Source organism: Colossoma macropomum, unplaced genomic scaffold, assembly GCF_904425465.1.
Source record: "Colossoma macropomum unplaced genomic scaffold, Colossoma_macropomum, whole genome shotgun sequence".
Classification (NCBI taxonomy): Eukaryota; Metazoa; Chordata; class Actinopteri; order Characiformes; family Serrasalmidae; genus Colossoma; species Colossoma macropomum.
In genome coordinates, this window is record NW_023494786.1 from 4,535,704 (window position 1) to 4,557,136 (window position 21,433).

The following is a 21,433-nucleotide window of genomic DNA, read 5'->3' on the forward strand; positions in this document are numbered from 1 at the left end:
GTAAAACCACATTCTGCATGTATTACAACAGCATTGCTCCATAGTAAAAGAGTCTGGGTTCTAAACTGACCCACCTGCAGTCCAGACCTGTCACCACTGTTAAAATTTGGCACATTATGAAATGAAAAATACTACAAAAGAGACCCTGGACTGTTGAGCAGCTGAAATCCTATATCAAAGAAGAACAGGAAAACATTTCCCTTTCAAAACTACAGCAGTGTCTTCTCAGTTCCCAAACGCACAGTGGTAAACAGACCCCTGTCTCAACTTTTTTGGAATGTGTTGTTGGCATCAATTTCAAAATGGGCATATATTTTTTAAAAAACAATAAAATGTCTCAATTTCAACATCTGATATGTTGTCGTTGTAGTATTTTCCATCATTTGCATATAATTACATTCTATTTTTATTTACATTCTGCACAGCATCCCAACCTTTTTGGAAATGGGGTTGTAAAACATTGTTGGTATAGAGGGAACCACAATGTCTGTGTTTATCAATAGTAATGGGGGAAATTAACCTAGAAATTAAGCAGCTCCATTGTTAAAGCAGGTGAGGATGATAACAGGCATCCTTGTCTAGTAGAACAGCATAATGGAAATGGAGAGGATCGGACAGTACCGGTCATTACACAGGCAATTGCTGCATAAAGAATTTTAACTGAAGAAACACAACTTTCCCCAAATCCAAACTGCTCCAAGACTGACCACAAATACTGCCATTCTAGCCTGTCGAAGGCTTTTTCCACATCTAACGACAGGAGCGCACAGGAGTGTTGCTGCTGTGTTTATTATGTGTGAGAATCTTTGAATATTATCTGATGCTAAGTGTCCTTGATGAATCTGGCTCAGTCATAATGAATCACTCTATCTACAACCCGCTCTAGTCATGAGGTACAATTTTAGTGTATATTTTTAAGTACAGATTAAATTTACCATCCTATATCTCAATCACTCCATTGGGTTCTTCCTCTTTTTAACAATAAATGAGAGATGTACTTTGATCACAGTGGAAACTACTAATCACCTAAAGATGGGCTATGTTGTAAAGACAATCAGGGTCAGTCCAGACTGTGTAAGAATTCTCTACATTGTCTGGTATCAGCCTTAATCTCAGAGCTGTACAGGTCAGAATGAAACTGCTTAAAAACCTCATTCACTAGTTGTGGGTTTGTAACTACTTGCCCATCTTTACTCTTAACTGCAGTGATATTAGCTTTGGGTTCATTATGTTTGTGTAAGAGTCTTTCCCCATCAGCACAGTAGAACTGCGTGATACGCTGTAAAATAAACTCTGCTTTATGTCATGGTCGTGTATTGTTCTCTCTTCTTAGTGTATTAATCAGACGAGCCCTGACTTCAGACAAACTGGACATTTGTTTACATTCTAAAGTCTTGATTTCATCTTCTAGTTCAGAAAATCTTATATTATGTAAAGTTTTATGATATGATGAAAATAAAACACATTAACCTCCAATAAAATATTCTGTACTTTCCCCCATAGTCTGTGGATTTTAACCGCTTTCCAAATTCAGCTTGAGAATCTCTTTCAGTTTGGTTTTCAGCTGAGAAGTAAACAATGGATTGGACAACAAAGAAGTATTGATCCAATATCTAATGGCCTTCTGATATTTAGATAAATTAATTTGTCTGAGAAAAATAGCAACAAACTCAGAAATAAGAATAATGGAATAAGAGTTCTGTTTAGTGAATCTTTTTCTGGACAGAGAAAACAGAGAAAACAGTTATTTTTATACTGTTTTTATTTAAAAGACAAATAGGTTTGATTCCTCTCTTATTTTCAGTGTGAGATCAAATTGATAAACTGATAAGCTTTTTTCAACCTGCTCTCCATCTCTCTCTGTGTCTCTGCCTCTCTCTCTCACTCTCTCTCTCTGTGTGTAGAGGTTATTCTATTTCACATAGACTCATTGAGGAGGTTTTATAAATATAAAATCCAGCGTAGAGCGGTTCAGTGAATGTGGTGGTGAATGTGTGTAAGTGGGTCAGTGTGTCTGTGTTAGGGGAGATGGTGTAGAAGGACAGAGTGCCGGACCCCCAGTCCAGATACACTCCTACTCTGTTAGAAGGCAAGGGGGGGGGCAGGTAGGACTGTTCTCTGATTATTGTGTCTGACAGAGTATCTGTTATTATAGCAGTTCAGACTCCATGACTGATTATTGTATCCAAACCCACAGTCATAACTGTCTCCTTTCCTCCTGATTCCTCTGTATGATACTGATATATCAGCTCCGTCTCCGCTCCACTGAACCTCCCAGTAACAGCGTCCAGTCAGACTCTCCACACTCAGAACCTGATACCAGCCATCAAATCTGTCTGGATGATCTGGATACGACTGATCTTCTCCCACATTCTCCACCTTTCTGTTCCTCTCAGACAGAGAGAGATGACTGTTCACTGTGTTTGGATCCAGAGTGAGATCAACAGCATCTGTACACACACACACACACAAACACACACACAGATCAAGGGAGTACAAATCAGTGTACTTGTGGGTGTGTATTTTTGCATGTAGCATGTGTGTGATGTATTTATAGTGTTTGCATATAGAGTGTGTGTATATACACTGATCAGGCATAATACTATGACCACCTCCTTGTTTCTACGCTCATTGTCCAGTTTATCAGCTCCACTTACTATATAGGTGCACTTTGTAGTTCTGCAATTACAGACTAGGTACTATTTGGGTGGTGGATCATTCTCAGCACTGCAGTAACACTGACGTTGTGGTGGTGTGTTAGTGTGTGTTGTGCTGGTACGAGTCGATCAGACACAGCCATGCTGCTGGAGTTTTTAAACACTGTCCACTCACTGTCCACTCTATTAGACACTCCTACCTTGTCAGTCCACCTTGTAGATGTCAAGTCAGAGACGCTATCTCATCTGCTGCTGCACAGTTTGTGTTGGTCATCCTCTAGTCCTTCATCAGTGGTCACAGGATGCTGCCCACAGGACACTGTTGGCTGGATATTTTTGGTTGGTGGACTATTCTCAGTCCAGCAGTGACACTGAGGTGTTGAAAAACTCCAGCAGCACTGCTGTGTCTGATCCACTCAGACCAGCGCAACACACACTAACACACCACCACCACATCAGTGTTACTGCAGTGCTGAGAATGATCCACCACCCTAATAGTATCTGCTCTGTGGGGGTTCATGGGGGTCCTGTCCACTGAAGAACAGGGTAAAAGGGGGCTAACAAAGTATGCAGAGAAACAGATGGACTACAGTCTATAACTGTAGAACTACAAAGTCCACCTATATAGTAAGTGGAGCTGATAAAATGGACAATGAGCGTAGAAACAAGGAGGTGGTCATAATGTTATGCCTGATCAGTGTATGTTTGCATGTACTGTCTGTGTGTGTGTGTATTATGTGTATAGTGTGGGTATATAGTATGTTTGTCTGTTTGTGACTGTGTGTTTGTATAGTGTTTGTATGTGTATTGATTTGTGTGTGTAAGTTACATTTTTTCAGTCGTGGTTTCATCCTGATCTTCCCTCCATGATCCACCCTGAAGAACAAACACACACATTTATGCATTCACTAAACTTCATATAGAATCAAAACTAAAATAAAATAAAGAATGAAACAGATCATTACAGTATAAAACACCCTTCAGACCTTACAGTCCAGATAAAACTAAAATAAAGACTAAAACAGATCATTACAGTATAAAACACCCTTCAGACCTTACAGTCCAGATAAAACTAAAATAAAGACTAAAACAGATCATTACAGTATAAAACACCCTTCAGACCTTACAGTCCAGATAAAACTAAAATCACTGTTTAGCATTAGACTAATTATTATTATTAGTAGTAGTTTTGGACCAAATATCATATGGACTCTCTGTACTGACTGTTTATTTTTCTTCTTCTTCTTCTTCTTCTTCTTATTATTATTATCATTATTATTATTATCATTATCATATCCAAATCACTACCTTAACATTAATACAGTGTACTAACATTAGATATTTCAGCGCTTTAGTTCCATTACCAGTTTACAGAACACTGGTTATCTCTAAATCACTAAATCACTCTGCTAGGCTATTTAGCCTCAGATCACACCATACGTCTAATTATTCATAGACAATACTGCAGTTAGCTTCAGATCCCACTATTGGGCTAGATATTTGTAGATAATAGTGCTAGGCTTGTTACTTTCTGATCACACTGCTAGGCCAGTGAGCTTCAGATCATACTGTTAGGCTGGGTACATTTAGATAATACTACAAGTCTTGTTAGCTTTGGATCACACTGTTAAGCTAATTATCTATAGATAATACTGCTAGGCTAGTTAGCTTTAGCTCACACTGCTAGGCTAGTTATCTATAGATATCACTGCTAGGCTACTTAGCCTCAGATCACACTGTAAGGCTAGTTATATATATAGATAATACTGCTTGGCTACTTAGCTTCAGCTCACACTGTTACGCTAGTTATCTATAGATATACCTGCTGGCCTAGTTAGATTACCCTGATAGGTTAGTTACCTTTTGATAATACTGCCAATCTAGTTATATATAGATAATACTGCTCGGCTACTCAGCTTCAGATCACACTGTTATGCTACTTAGCCTCAGAACACACTGGTAGGCTTGTTAGCTTCAGATCACACTGCTAGGCTAGTTAGCACTAGCAGTTTTAATCCTTGAAGCTAGTACAGCTTCATTCAACAATTATATGAAATAACAACTATATAGTTTTACACAGCAACACAAACCTAAATACATGTCACGTGAATCATTTTAAAGTAATACAACAGACATTGGTAAAAATGTTGGACATGCCAGTGCAACGCTGCTCTCAGTACAACAATAAGTATACGTACATAGATGCAATGTTCTCTGTTGTTCTTTATCTGAGGCAACATGTCTATGTGTCCACCATGTTGGAGTGGTCAAGATCCAATTGTTAATACAAGTGTAAGATATGACGAGTTCTTATCTTATTACATATAAAAATGAAAAAAAGGAAAACACAAGAAGAAGGACAAGGCTGAAGTCAGATTCCTATTCACCAGCTTCTTGTTTGAAGTTTCCCATTCCACCTTAAATGGTTGCAGCAGTCTGGTGCCTGAGGGTGCATCATTTAAGGTGTGATGGGAAAATTTGAACAAGAAGCTGGCTGCTGCACCATTTAGGTGTAACAGGAAAATTTGAAGAAAGAGCCAGTGAATAGAAAGCCAGCTTCAGATTTGTGTAAGAAGGTGCGAATCTATTGTGAATACATGGATTATGGAATGCTATAACTTACTTAGACTCCTGACACAGTCGTCACTTTGGACGGCTTCCAGCTCATACAGGTGGACATGACATTGGAGAGCGGTAAGAGGAAAGGAGGAGGGCTGGCAGTATTTGTGAATAATACATTGTGTAACTGTCTATCACTATTAAGGAGCAAATCTGCTGTAAGGACATTAAACTGTTATCCATTAGCATAAGGTCGTTCTACCTACCAAGGGAATTCTCGCATGTTATTGCATTAGCTGCATATGTTCCCCCTCTGCTAACGCTGATGCTGCCTGTGACACCCTGCCTGCAGCTGTGAGCAGGCTGCAGACACAAAACCAACAGGCCCTCATTGTGATCTCTGGGGACTTTAACCATGTTTCTCCATCCTCCACTCTGACGAACTTCACAGTATGTAACCTGTCACAGTATGTAACCTGTCACACCGGAGGCAATACAATACTGGATCTGTTTTAGGCCAACACCAAGGAGGCGTATAACTGACTGCTCCTCCCTCCCCTTGGAAGATCACATCATAACCTGGTGTGTCTTCTGCCTGTGTACAAACCACTTGTACAAAGGGAGCCAGCTGTCACCTGCACAGTGAAGAAATGGTCTGGGGAGACATAACAATGTGGGCAGAACAGTGTGGACAAGCAGAGGGAACTGAGAAGAAAAATCAGGGAAGGAAAAGCCAGCAACAGGTTATCTACCTGTTACACAGAGCTCTTTCTTTACCTGGAGAAGCCTGGGAGCACTGGGAGAACATGTTCTTTGATTTCTCTGGTGCTTTTAACACCATACAGCCTAGACTCCTGATTGACAAGCTGGAGAACACAGGGGTGGATCACCACCTATCACATTGGATTCCGGACTATCTCACCAACCGACCACAGTATGTGAGGGCATGGGACTGTATGTCTGACATGGTGTTCAGCAGCATAGGGGCCCCACAGGGAACCTGGCACTGTTCCTCTTCACCCTGTACACTGCAGACTTAAAGTACAGTTCACCAAACTGCCATCTACAGAAAACCTCTGATGACTCAGCAATCATCTGACTCATTACAGATGAGGAGGACAGAGAGTACAGAGAACTGATTAAGGATTTTATGGACTGGTCTCTGATGTACCACCTCCTAATCAATGTGGGGAAGACCAAAGAGATGGTGGTGGATTTTCAAAGGTGCAGTCATCTCCCTCCAGCAGTGAACATCCAGTGAAGGGACACTGACAGAGTGGAATCTTATAAGTACCTGGGTTGTCACCTTAACAATAGACTGGACTGGTCAAAAAACACTAGTGCACTTTGAAGGAAAGGCCAGAGCAGATTCTACCTGCTTAGGAGACTGAGGTAATTTGGAGTGCCGGGGGCACTCCTGAAGACCTCATTTGATACCATTGTGGCATCAGCCATCTTTTATGGAGTGGTCTGCTGGGGTAGCAGCATCTCAACTGCGGACAGGAAGAGACTTGACAGACTCATTAAGAGAGCCAGCTCTGTCCTGAGAAGCCTCCCAGACCCAGTGCAGGTGGAGGGAGACAGGAGGATGTTAGTCAGACTAGCATTGATGCTGGAGAACAGCTCCCACACATTTATATTGTTAATTTTTTGTGAAGCGTAGAGTTTATATTTTTTAATTGATCTTAAGACTGAAGCTGAAAATCAGTCACTGCTGATTGTGTAGTCTTGTCAGTGTTTCCATAATGAATCTCATAAAACCTTTCCAAAAATACTGAGCATTGGAACTCAGTGTCCTCATAATATTTACAGCCATGTTCAGAACAACAATTCACCACCTCACCATGAAAACCAACACATCTACAGTACAACATTACAGTCAGACATGTGTAATATGTATACTTATAGGCAGAAATTTAACTCACTGTAGTTTCTCCAGTGTGCAGTGTGGATCCTCCAGTAGGTCAGAGAATAGCTCTACTCCAGACTCTCCTGGATAATTATAGGTGAGATCCAGTTCTCTCAGGTGGGAAGGGTTTGATTTCAAAGCTGAAGCCAGAGAATAACAGCCTTTACCTGTTATCATACAACCAGATAATATGCAGAAAGAAAGGAAAAAGAGGGACAGATGGTATTTACATACAGCTATACACCAACTGCAGTACAGAACAAACACAGTAAGTGCCAAATTATGTGAAACATACACCAACGTTCTGATATTGAACAGGACGGAATAACACACAATTTACATTTTACAATATATCAACAAGTCGACAGTGGCAAGAAAAAAAGTCCCTAAGAGCAAGAGGAAGAAACCTTGAGAGGAACCAGGATACAAAAGGGGAACCCATCCACCTCTTGTCCACTCTGGATAGCAAAATAATAACACAAAAAGAGCAATATGAACAGAGAATAAGATTTTACAATAATTTACAATATTGAAAATCGGGAAAAGGAAAAAAGAAAACCAGCATTTCACTGAAAAGAACTATTTAGATAATCCACATTTCTGTGAGGCATAGAGCATCAAAATCATGATCAGTAATTATTTAATTTGCAACACTGGCCTTAGATTTAAGAGATCTATTGTTAAGCAGTCCTAGTTTTAGATTGAAGGTGCTGTTACTGCAGTTTTTTAACTAATCTGATATTGGCTCGATTAATAGACCAAACTTTTCTGAAATTTAATTTGATTCAGGAAACAGACACAGTCTCAGCTGAATGGGACCTATGTGACGTCTCAAGGCAGCTAGCAGACGGTCAGTTTAGACAGTCTGTCTGCTGCCTGGCTTTGGCTCTGGTTTGTGACTGTGACTGACTGTCCCAGACTGATGGCTACTGAAAAGAATAGGTGCTGTGTTATGATAAATGAGAGCAGCATCCTCCAAGGAGGGGTGGATACTGTCCTAACTCAAAAGATCAGGCATACTGTAGATCAATTGTCTACAAATCCCACTTTGTTTTCTATGTACCACATGGACAACCATCAGTTTAGAGGCTATAAACATATTATGGCACATACGACATTATCTGGGTTAATTTACACACCTGTTTAATACTATTTTTTAGTTATTTAGCCCTGCTTAATAACCCTACTCTAGTTTTCAAATGCACACCTCTAATATAATCTTTTCTGTCAATCAAGAAATTAATTTACAATTTTTACAAAATAAAGTATGTCTGAGTATGTGCTGATGGGCTAGTACAGACTAAAAATAATATAAATGAAAACACAGACATACTTTGTTCTGCTTAACCTTCAGGTCAATTATAGCTGCTTTTCTCACTCACATCTCAATCAGAAAACATTTCCACAAAAGTTTCTTGTAAAAATGTCCCTCAAAGTTTGACTTCTTATGAAGCTTGACTCAGTTTCTCATTCACCAGCTTCTTGTTCGAATTATCCCATTCCTTAAATGGTGCCTGAGGTACCAGAATGTAATGCTGCGACACTTTAGGAATGGGACAATTCAATCAAGAAGCTGGCAAAACAGAAGACTTCAGCTTCACGACTTAGCAGTCTGCATGTTAATCTTAGCAGTTATGTGGTAACTCCAGTGTTTAAGACCATTTATTGTGAAAACTGTGTTAGAACTGTGTGTTAGGAGGATTATGTTATTTTACCTAAAAATTTAGTTCTGCTGTGGAGCCACAGCAGCTCTGCAGCAGTGGAGAGATTATTCAGGCCTGATTCTCACCCCAAACAGAACCAGCATCACTGAGGACATCACGGTTATTTTTGTTGATTTTTGTTAGGAAAAACCTGGAATGATTGACTTTGCCTTTAGTTAGTCTGAATTTTTGTTGGATATCATGCTTTGGTTGTGTAAGTTTGATTGTTGGTTACACTTAAACTCACTTTTTGGTGGTCTTTTTGTATATTTGCAGCTTTTCAAATGTATGTTTCTTTCTGGCACATGATTAAATGCAGTGTCTTTTTCACACTGTCAGTTGGGCTTGTTTGATGTGTCAGGTGGAGATTTACAAACACTGACAATCATGCTTTGAAAGTAGCTAAAAAGTAGTGCACTACTTTTCAAAAGTAGCTAAAAAACAGCCACTACTTTTTCTGGAAAAGCAGCTAAATTGTAGCTAGCTACAAATTTTGGGAAAGTAGCTACAAAGTAGCTAACTACTAATTTTTCAGTAGCTATCCCTACCCTGTTGGTGGTCCAGCTATAAATTTACAGAGGACTTCGTTTTCGAGTAATGCCCTGATAAAAGTTACGATTTTTAAAAATTGTATAGGCCACAGTGCCAGCTGATTTTATTCTGGCCACTACAGACACTATTTGAGTAAAGTGAACACGCTGATGTGTCTGACTCTCATGGCTACTTGGCTGTGTTGCACGCTGTCGTGATGTGAAGGCTTGTATGAAATGTGGGATTGTGTGGTAGGAGAGCATGACTTTCATGTGTTTTGAACCTAGACCTGTCATCTCCATATTCCTCTGAAGTGCACAAGGAGCTTGTATGATTATTTGTAAGGAGGATTTGCAATTTGCCCATATTAATATGCACAATTATTGGTAGTATAGTAGATTGGTAATAAGTGTGTAATGATGTGGTAATACCATTGCAAGTTGTATTTACTTACAAATTATATTACATTAATTACATCATTTGAAGCTGTTACTAAATAATTAATAATTATAATTAGGAATTGCAGAAGTAACAGGTCCTAAATTGTACAATCATGTTAACAAGTTGTACTAACCTAAAACTAACTGATGATGGTTTTTCACAACATAGTGTTGTGACACTATAACTAATCTGTAAAAACAGAGTAAACAGAGCACATGCTATGGTTTCAGTCAGGAGAATTAGGTTTATTCAGACTGATTCATTTTTCACACTCAAAGTTGATTTGAATGTTTAAATCAACATTTACAAAGTATATATGTTCCACAGTGTTACTGATCTAATTTACAGAAAGCTCACCTGAGTGTCTCCAGTTTACAGTGTGAACTCTTCAGTCCAGCAGACAGCAGCTCCACTCCTGAATCCTGCAGGTCATTGTTACTGAGGTCCAGCTCTTTCAGGGAGGAGTTCACTGATTGTAGAGCTGATGATAGCTTTTCACAAGATGCTGTTGTGAGATTACAGCCAACTAGTCTGTAAAAACAGAGTACATAAAGCACATGGTACAGTTTAAATCAGGAGATTTAGAATGGAATGTGTTACATTATCTTTACATCTAGAAATAAGTACACTATGTTTGTAACCTGATTTCTTTTCACACTCAATGTTGATTTACAACTACAACTGATTCACAGTTCCTATTATTCATCACATTACTGATGAGGTCAGCTGCTGGGGTCTCACTGACATTTTGCACACATCACGTCAGTAATTTTGAGTAATACAGATTCAAGTTATACTGCAAACGATGTTTAGTCAGGTGTAACTTAAAATACATGTTAAATGCAGTAGTGTTGAAAAACCAAAATCATGTACACATGTGCAGTGTGTTAATATAGCATTAATATGTGTATTAATATAGCAGATAACACTTTCATTAAAATATACCTGGATTTACTCTGATTTTGATTCTGTAGTGAGGCAGCAAGGGCCAAGATGCATTCTGATAATATTTAATATATTAATAAAGGGCCCCAGTAAATAGCAACTCAATCATTATGTTATAATTTGTTAATGAAAGTTAATAATATCACTTTTACTTACAATTTAATCATTAACTATTTTCTTAATGAGTAATAACTAAAGCACTGTAAATACATCAGTAAATGTACATTAACAAATTAGCTATAGGACTACGTTCAAGTAAATGCCTGGGTGAAAACTGTTGGTACGTCAAATAAACCAATAACAAATAGAAAGTGTTACTCACCAAACACATTTTTGGCCCAAATGTAGCCCATATTTTCTGTTCAAAACATTAGTCTGACCCAACATTAATATTGTTAACATTAATAAAGTTAGGATGACTAACTTACTCTTTTAACTTTGACTTCAGCTGACATTATTTCAACCACATTTCAACGTTGAAGGTCGGTCAGGTGCCAGTCAGGATGTTGCAGGTCAGGTATGTACCAAAAGAGTGTCAGAGTAATTCAGTTCAGAGTTTGTTCATGCTGGATGCCAGCTCAGGACCCAAAAAATGGATCACATGTTCATGTTATATGGACCAGGACAATTTATCACAGGTCCACTTGGATGAGTTAGATAAACACCAAAACAATTTAGCAGTCCTGCATTAATAGCACAACACCCCTAACCCTCATCCTGCCTCAAACCACCTAAAACCTAGTAATAGAACTGTTCTACATTGTAACAAATACTCCTTTTTTGCCAATTATTTCAATTTATTAAGCTGAAATGATCAAATCAATATGCACATCTAAAATAATGTCATTCTCAACTGGGCCATATTTGGCCTAGAATCTATCTGCTCAGATGAAAGCCATTGTATAAAACTGATTTTTGAAATGGGACTTCAAAGTTCACAGAGAGGACAATCTGATTGCCTCTGTGTGAGGTGGTACCCTGACAGCAAAAGTACGATCACCTTTAACACCAAGTATAGCCAGACTCGGATATCTGGTCCATGTCTGGCCCACAACACATGCCACAACCCAAGTCTAGCTGTGCTCATGACATTTGGCCCACACAACATGTGCCATAACCCAGCTCTAGCCCGACTCAACATTTGGCCCATGTCGGACCCACACGACAAGTGCCGTAACCCAAGTCTAACCCGGGTCATGACATTTGGCCCGTTTCTGGCCCACGCAACAAGTGTTGTAATACAAGTCTAGCCTGGCTCATGACATCTGGCCCACATATGGCCCACATAACAGATGCCACAACTGAAGTCAAGCCTGGCTCATGACATTCGGCCCACGTCTGGCCAACACAACACTTGCCAGTGCTGTAACTGAGCCGTAAGTGCCAAAAGTGGCACAGATTAGGCCCAAATGTGCCTGCTATCTGGGTATATATATATATATATATACAATTTAATATGTACTGTAGTATGTATTATAACATGCTAATATGTACAAACTATATTGGAAATTAGAATACTTTATCAATTTCATGAGGACTAGCTAAGCATTAAAGAAAAGACTATCACAAAGTGAAAGTTGTTTTAACAGGACAGAGACAATTCACTCAATCATTATTGTTTTTCTTTTTGCAACTAAGTAAATGCTTAATATTTCAAGTTACATATTTTCGGATCTATGAGTATCAAGGACAGATATTTTTGTGAAAAACTTCACAGATATTTTTGTGAAACAATTATTTAATAATTCTGATACCAATGATACCATTTATTAATGCAAATACAACTATTAACTCATTTATCAATGCAAATACAACTATTAATTCATTAGAAATCACATTAACAAACTATAAGTTATGAGTAGGGGAGTGCAATATGATGATATTTTATTGTTATCAAGATCAATTCTTTCACAATACACTTTCTTGAGCATATCATACATATCGTCAGTACATAAAAACAATGACTAACTGCACGTTTCATACGAGAGCATAATTAGTCCTATTTAATAGAATTTAGTGCATTGCAGTTTGCGAAACAATAAATACAAGTCATTGTCATTGTAAGGTTATTTTAGTATATGTTCTATTTTGACTATTACAATTTTAATATATTATGGAGGTTAGGGCACCAGCCTTGCGACTGGAAGGTTGCCGGTGCGATCCCCCGAGCTGACAGGATGTGACTGAGGTGCCCTTGAGCAAGGCACCTAACCCCCAACTGCTCCCTGGGCGCTGCGGATAGGGCTCCGGGCAAGTGTGCTCACTGCCCCCTAGTGTGTGTGTTCACTAGTATGTATGTGTTTATGTGGTATTTCACTGCACGAATGGGTTAAAAACGGAGGTGAAATTTCCCCATTGTGAGACTAATAAGGGTCACTTAATCTTAATCTTAATTATTTATATTATTTTTGCCATGACATCCACTCCTAGATATTAGAAGTATAAATGATTATATTCATCAAATATATGATAAATCACACCAGGGACATGAACTAACAAGATAAAGAGATAAAAAGGGCCATTTTAAATTCAAGTAAATTTAAGTGGAATGTCATAATTACTCTGATAATATTACCACATCAATAAGAATTTCAATAGTGAGTTTTATACTCATACGCACGCTCACTCAGAAGATCCCCCAATACATCCAAAAAAAAAAAGGCAGCATAGAAATTTACTTACACATTGATAGGAACCAGTAACACGTAGAAAGCTTCAATTCCACATGCTGATCCATTTTAATTGCCATTTCAATTGAAATCTAATTTTGGAGTTTTAGATTTTGATAAACTTTGTATTTTATGGCATTAAGTATTATCAACTATGAAGGAATCATGTAAATTCGTGTTTTTTCTTTTCTTGTATGTTTTCATTTAGTTTATATTAGGGTGGGATTCCTAGAATTTCCTCTTTCTTTTGTCCACAAACTCCACATTTGGAAGGAAACTACATAAGCTTCACAAGATTTTACAGCTTTCATACAGAATATAACTTTGTCCTGCAGTGGCACTCTTGTGGTGCTGGTAGAATGTTTAAATCTGGCTTTTTTCTGCCTTTTGATGAAAAAGACAACTCTCATTTAAATCAGTGAGTCAGTGTGGGCTCTGTGTGCACTGACACATCCTGGCTACTCTGGCGGTAGACTTTAATGAGTTGAAGGCGACGTCATCAAAGTCTTTAAATAGATAACTGATAAGATGTTCAGTTTGATAAAGTTTTAAGTAAAGGACAGGCTGAAATGATCAACAATCAGCCACAAATAGACAAAACACAACAAGCAAAATACAAGAAATAGGTAAGGAAACACCAACAGATAAGGAGTTACAATTATTACAACATGATAGAAAGAGGTTCATAGCCTCCAACAATGGAGGAGCATTGGGGGATTGCTCCGCCAATACGAGAGCAAAGCTCGAGAAAAGCTGGAACAATGAAATTTCACAGAAATGGGTTAAAACATAAGTGACAGTGAAACTGGAAGGAACAGATTGAAAACAGATTTTAAACATGCAAGAAAAAAAATATACAGGGACAGCTACAGCTACCAGAAAAAAATTTCACATGCACAAATGTTACTCACTACATCCTGCCATCATACAGCACTATAGCCTGGCATGCTAACCTACTACAGCAAAAACACCAGTACCATTGACAATTACCATAAATAACAAAAGACAAAAGCAGTGCAAAGCACTCAGACTTTATCCTCTGAATGTTTTCTGTTAGTTTCTAAGCATTTAGTTTTTTAACTACAGAAATACATCAAAACTGATTGTGATTTAATAAAATCACATTGCAAAGTAATAGATAGATGTCATGTAATGAGAGGGAAATCATCAAAATATCTAAAAGCAGACTGCACTAAACCTGATTTACATTAAAAACAAAACAGTGACAACAATTATGAGTGAAAATACTCACACAGCTTTTCGGGATGCTTTGACCACTGGCAGCAGCCTCAGAAGACATTTCTCTGATGGATCATATTTTCTCAGGTCAAACTCATCCAGCTCCTCTGAATTCAGTATCACAAACGCCACAGCTGACCACTGAGCAGGAGAGAGTTTAGCTCCACTGAGTCCACTGGAACCTCCTCTCTTCAGGTATGATTGGACTTCCTGCACCAGAGAATGATCATTCAGTTCATTCAGACAGTGGAACAGACTGATTGTTTTCTCTGGAGAGGGATTCTCCCTGATCTTCTCCTTGATGTACTGGACTGTTTCCTCTTTGCTGTGAGAGCTGCTTCCTGTCTGTGTCAGTAGGCCTCGTAAGAGAGTCTGATTGGACTCCAGTGAGAGACCCAGAAGGAAGCAGAGGAAAAGGTCCAGGCATCCATTCTCACTCTGTAAGGCCTTGTTCACTGCAGATTTGTGAAAATCTAACATTGTTGACTTTCTGAGTAAACCAAATAAACCTGTTAAGAGGACATTTCTGTTGTAGGAAATGAAGTACATAAATGCATATAAAGCAGCCAGAAACTCCTGAACACTCAGGTGCACAAAGCTGAACACCTTCCCCAGGTGCAGCCCAAACTCCTCTCTGAAGATCTGGGTACAAACTCCTGAGTATACTGACACTTCTCTGACATCAATGCCACACTGTCTCAGGTCTTCCTCATAGAAGATCAGATTGCCTTTCTCCAGCTGTTCGAAAGCCAGTTTTCCCAGTGCCAGAATACTCTCTCTAGTCTGCTGAGGATCAGTGTCACATTTCCCATGGTACTTTTGGTCCTTGTGTTTGATCTGAAAGATCAGGAAGTGTGTGAACATTTGAGTCAGAGTCTTGGGGATCTCTCCACTCTCTGCTTCACCCAACACTCTCTCTAGAACAGTGGCTGCAATCCAGCAGAAGACTGGGATGTGGCACATGATGTAGAGGCTTCTTGAGGACTTCATGTGGGAGATGATTTTATTGGCCAGGCTCTGGTCACTGATCCTCTTCCTGAAGTACTCCTCTTTCTGAGGGTCACTGAACCCTCGTACCTCTGTTACCTGGTCAACACACTCAGGAGGGATCTGATTGGCTGCTGCTGGTCGAGTAGTTATCCAGAAGAGAGCAGAAGGAAGCAGATTCCCCTTGATGAGGTTTGTCAGCAACACATCTACTGAGGCTGACTGTGTTACATCAAATAAGCTCTCATTGTTCTGGAAATCTAGAGGAAGTCGACACTCATCCAGACCATCAAAGATGAACATGACTTTGTAGTGATGATAGTCTCTTGGTTTCAGTTCTTTTGTTTCTGAGAAAAAAATATGAAGAAGATCCACCAGACTGAGATTTTTCTCCTTCATCAAGTTCAGCTCTCTCAAAGGAAGTGGAAATATGAAGAGGACGTCCTGATTTGCTTTTCCTTCAGCCCAGTCCAGAATGAACTTCTGCACAGACACTGTTTTTCCAATTCCAGCAACTCCTTTAGTCAGCACAGCTCTGATGGAATTATCTTTAAAAAGGCCATTACATTTGATGGGTTTCTCCTGTGTTGCTGGTCTTCTGGATGCTGTTTCAATCTGTCTGACCTCATGTTCATTATTGACCTCTCCACTCCCTCCCTCTGTGACATAGAGCTCTGTGTAGATTTCATTCAGAAGGGTTGAGGTTCCAGAATTTGAGATTCCTTCATTAATTTTCTGAAATTTTTCCTTCAGTGTTGATTTCAGCTTTTGATGACAAGAGGGAGCCATTTCTGATAAAAAGAGGAAACAATAACAATAACAACATAACTGAAATATAAACAATATTAACACACTATGACACATTATAATAACATCAGAATATCAGAATGTCAGAAAAAGCTTCTCAGTAAGCAACACCTAACAGTTCTGAAATGCTTACTATTAATATTACATTGTCCTGATCATTTAAACTCTTATTATACAACATTTACTTCTGGCCACTCAAGCTGATTGGTTGAGAAGCGTTCTAATCGTGCTATTATTTTACCATAACATCACGGGTTTTCCACAAACACTGTATCACTCTGCTAAGATGCCGTTGCTAAGCAAGACTTTGACAGCTGTAGGAGATGCTCAAGACATTTGAACGTTTTTACCTCTTACTTTGCCACAAACAGATAATGGATACTTTTTGGATGGATCCAAAATGGATCACATTTGACCGACAGCCAATTTGGACTCTAAAGATGAGACTACACTAAATTCCCAAACTGTCATCACCACTGAGCAGCTTTTCAGTCGGCAGCCAGAAATGAACCCAATACCATTGGCCAAACATGTAGCCTCACCTTCAGAGTCTGACCAAATCGGACTGAGCCATAAAACTGCTGCTGCTGCTGCAAAAAAAAAAACGCTGCTCAGTGGTGATGACAGTTTGGGAATTTAGTGTAAGGAGCTGGAGCGGCTGTGCAGCGAGTGGGCGGAGCTTGACGTAGCAACAAGCTGCTTGTTAAGGAACTATAATTTGGCAGAAGGAACTGCATACATTAAAACATTTTTATTAATTTCTTACTTTATTTATTTAGCTATTGTATAAAAGCAATAGAACACTCGAGGTTGTGTGTTATCGCCAACAACATCGCGGCTGTGAAGATCTACGGCGACCAAATCACAGCCGCGATGTTTTGCGATAACACACAACCTTGAGCTTTCTATTGCTTAAATATGAATGAATATGATGAATAATCACATGACCCTGATGTCTTACTGCTCTGTAGTGTGTTAGCAAGGTCAGTCTGGTTCATGTTCCTCAGGACGGTCAGTGTGATCTCCAGCGCCCCCTCTCTGACACTGCTCTGATTCTCCTCATCCTCCACCTCTCTCTCAGAGCATGCTGGGTAATCCAGACTCAGCAGCTTCACAAACCTCTTCAGCTGATTCTTCACCAGAGAGATGACTTTGTGCTCCAGCTCCTGATTAAGGAGACAGAAACAGGATCCTGTTACCAGAGTGAGGCAATTATTATATTATTATTATTATAATAACTATAATATTATATTTTTATTTTTATTATTATTATTGTTGTTGTTGTTGGTATTGTTTTTATTGAGTAAACAGCATGATAGAAGAATAAAATGTCATCTTATGCAGTTTATTCTTCACAAAAGGTGTACTGAGTACTGAAAATCATCCCTACTGAAGTAAAAGTACTGTTACTGTAGTGATAATTTACTCAAGTACAAGTAAAAGTATTAGTAAATTACTCAAGTAAGTGTAAATAAGTAGTTTGTTGAAAAACTTCTTAAGTACTGAGTTACTGAGTTACTTTTTTTGTATTTCCACTGTTACAACATCCGCTGAACATATTTCTGAGCTACTCGGCTACATCACTGAAAATAATCTGTACAGAAAAACACTAAAGCTAAAGTTCTGAGAGCTGAGACTGATCACAGTTCGCTCAGATCGGGCCAGTCAGCTTAAAAAGCGACAGCGTGACAGAATCTCTGTCCAGAGTTGATGAAAAACCGTATTAGACAAGATTTCTTGTCTCTCAGCCGTAAACGACCATTGATCTCCAAACAGCAGCTAAACTAGGCTGTATAAACGGATGAACTGCAGGCTGTGGGCGACACCTGTGCACTAAAGTGTCTGAGAGGCACTTGTGATAAAATAAACGCAGCAGATTTAAAGTTTAATAAACAGAATCTTTATAAAGACAGAAGAAACCCGTGAACACGGTACCTGTTCAGCTCGGATCAGCTCGCTCGGCTAACGCTGCCTCAGGCTGGAGTGGAGCTGTGAGAGCGGATCTCAGCAGGTTTCGTGTTCGGCCGCCGATAATAACGCCGTTTTCTTTAGGTCATGTTAAATGGACACAGATGACCGTTTGGATGGTCAGTTCCTCCTGTGTGCTGGTTCACTTCTCCTCTGTCCATCTCCACTAAACTGGTCATCTCTGTAGTATTTTTCCTGCCGGAGATGCTGTTTTTTGATTGGTGTATCTTTTAAATTTAACCGCACGTCCTTCTTACTGGTTTCTGAGCTGAAACGCTCATCGTTCATTTTTACTCTGTAACGTTATGAAGATTAAAGTAGTGAAGTAAAAGTATTTCGTTAAAAATAACCTCAAGTAGAGTAAAAGTACTCTGATTTAATTCTACTCCAAAAAGTACCGTTACAGGGAAAACTGTACTCAATTACAGTAACGAAAGGAAATGTAATTCGTTACTTGCACCTCTGTGCTTGGCATAAAACACTTTTAGAGCTCCAGTTATGGTGAGAAGTTAATTTATGATTCATATTGTCTCAAATTATGTGAGAAACCCAGAATCGCTGCTCATCACCACCAGTTAAACAAGACATCACCCAAATCACTGATACAAAAGAAAAAAGTAAATAATTGTTTTTTTCTGAAATAACAAACCTGCTCTGATCAAACAGACTGAAAACTCAATTTACAAATATATTTCATGGTCTTACTACAAATGATATACATGTAATTCATGTAGCACAATCACCCACACACACACTCACACACACACACACACACACACACCTTGAATATGATCTCCATGTTTCTCCTGGTAATATCTGAGTTCTTCTGGACTCTGTTAGAAATCATAAGATTATCAGTCGTGTATTGTGAACAACCTGAACAGCTCAATAAACACACTTTCATATGTTACAACATATTCATTTAAAATTCAGTTACATTCACTGTGTAGATATATTAGATATATATATAATGAATGTTAGCAGCAGCTGAAACTTTATAAATGAACACTCAGTATTAGATCTTTAAATTAATCCCCTAATCCAGTGTTCTTCACTCCAGGTTCTGTAGAGTCACAGCACTGCACAGTTTAGTGTTCTCCTGCTCTAACTCACCTCTCTCACCTGCTGAGATTAATCAGGTGGGACTGGAAGTGAGGAACATTTTACTGCACCATTCATACTGAAAACTGTCTTTACCTCAGATCAGTAGATCTGTCCTCCTCTCTGAGGGTTAGTGGAACACCCATTGACTGATCACTCTTCATGGACTCATAGCTGGAAACAGGAAAATCACACCAAACAGGGAAAATTTTGTTACAGTCAAATATACAAAGGTTTAAACACTAAAAATTCATAGTTTATTAAGATAAAGGTTGGGAAGTAAACAAACAATGCAATTTTATATACTAATATAATGTTACAACATTCATTTCAATATTCAGTTTTATACACTGTGTATATTCACTCCATGTTATTAAAATTAGTCTGCAGAATAAAAATATACAGTAAAGCAGAAAATATTGTGTATTCATTGTTTGTTTTGTCTCCTGTGAGAAAAAAGAGCATTTTTTTCATCTCATTCTTCAGTTTCACGTCATTCTTACCTGAGCTCAGATGAACTGTTATCCTCTCTGAAGTTCATATCTTTGTCCATTAACCGGTCACTCTTCATGGACACACAGCTGGGTTCAGGTAAGTCAGATCTTTGACCGTGAACCAGTCTAGAACACAACCAATATCAGACATGATCTACAAACGTTCCTGCATGTTGGTGTAGATGAGAACATACAGTCTTTACCCCAAATCCCATGATTCTCTCACCTCTCAGCTTTCTGTGAGTGCTGCTCCTCAGAGAAGCTCATTTTGGAGGTCATGGCTCCTCCTTCAGATTAGACCGAATCCTGTAAACACACACACAGAAGTAGTGAAGTCTACATGTTAACTTCATCTGAAAGCTGTTCTCTGAAATATAGTTCTGTCTCTGAGTTCCACAGTGATGTTCTCTGTCTGAAATGTCTTTAATCATCAAGTCAGAAACTAAATTCTGTGTGTTGATCTTCAGTAATTACCTCTGAGCTTTTCTCTCTCTGTTTATGATCTTCTCTTCACTAAACAGAAGCTGCTGAAGGTTTCACTCTCACTGTAAACCGGTTTGTACTAGATTAGTTCACCACCACAGGAGGAAGTGCTGGAAGGTGTTTAACTGGGTGAAGAGGGTGGAGTGATGCTTTACTGGACCAATCACAGCACTTGTGAAAGTCCACCGGTGACTAATGATGTCTAACTGTTTCTATTTCCCACACAAATGCAAGTGTGCAGATTCTTCCAGAAGTGATTGTCGTCTGTATCAGGGTTTCTCACCTTTTTCCACCCCATGATCTGCCTCTTTATAACTATAAAGCATAGCTGCCCACAACCAATCTTTAATACAATTTTCATTTTCTGACAAAATCTGAAAAAGAGCCTGAAAAAGATCACATCCTCCATTTTGGTTCAATCACAGAAGCCCAAATTTGCAGTAATGTTAAAAAAAATATAACATTTACAGTGATTTTTAAAAAAGGTAAAATAAGAAAAAATAATAGAAATGTATGAGGTAGACATGGACTGTGATGTTATGGAAAGAATTTTATACAGTGTAACCATCTGTTTTACCGAACAATAAAACTCTTAATCATGAATCTTGAATTCCTCACATTTGTAGCTGCAGTCCATCATGTTTCTCTTTAGTCTTTATAGTTTTAACCTCTTATTGAAATGAGTGAAGCCACACTCTACATATTGGGCTTTTGGATTAGTGTCGTCACAATCAAAGCAATAATTATAAACCTTACTTGATATCTGCTTGTTAATGACTGGTTCATCAATTTACCTTTTACCACTCAGGTCACTGATGCGCAGCCAAACATATGTTCTGATCTATGAGCCAAAATCACACGTATCTCTTCACTATTTTATTTTACAGCTGCTCCAGCTGCAAGAACGGAAGTAAATGAGAGTCTGTGAAGAATTAGACAT

General features: G+C 38.7%; 1 protein-coding gene across 1 annotated transcript; it reads right to left on the reverse strand.

The window, feature by feature from the left end:
* Window positions 1-1,743: 1,743 nt before the first annotated feature.
* Window positions 1,744-20,603, reverse strand: LOC118798737 (NLR family CARD domain-containing protein 3-like). Its single transcript, XM_036558267.1, is given in 12 exon segments — window positions 1,744-2,091; window positions 2,093-2,450; window positions 3,487-3,533; window positions 7,142-7,315; window positions 10,158-10,331; window positions 14,667-16,431; window positions 17,409-17,613; window positions 19,197-19,248; window positions 19,613-19,690; window positions 20,020-20,136; window positions 20,237-20,316; window positions 20,485-20,603. Coding segments are annotated over 11 exon segments (3,207 nt in total). The 5' UTR covers window positions 20,290-20,316; window positions 20,485-20,603; the 3' UTR covers window positions 1,744-1,907.
* Between the last annotated feature and the right edge of the window lie 830 nt (window positions 20,604-21,433).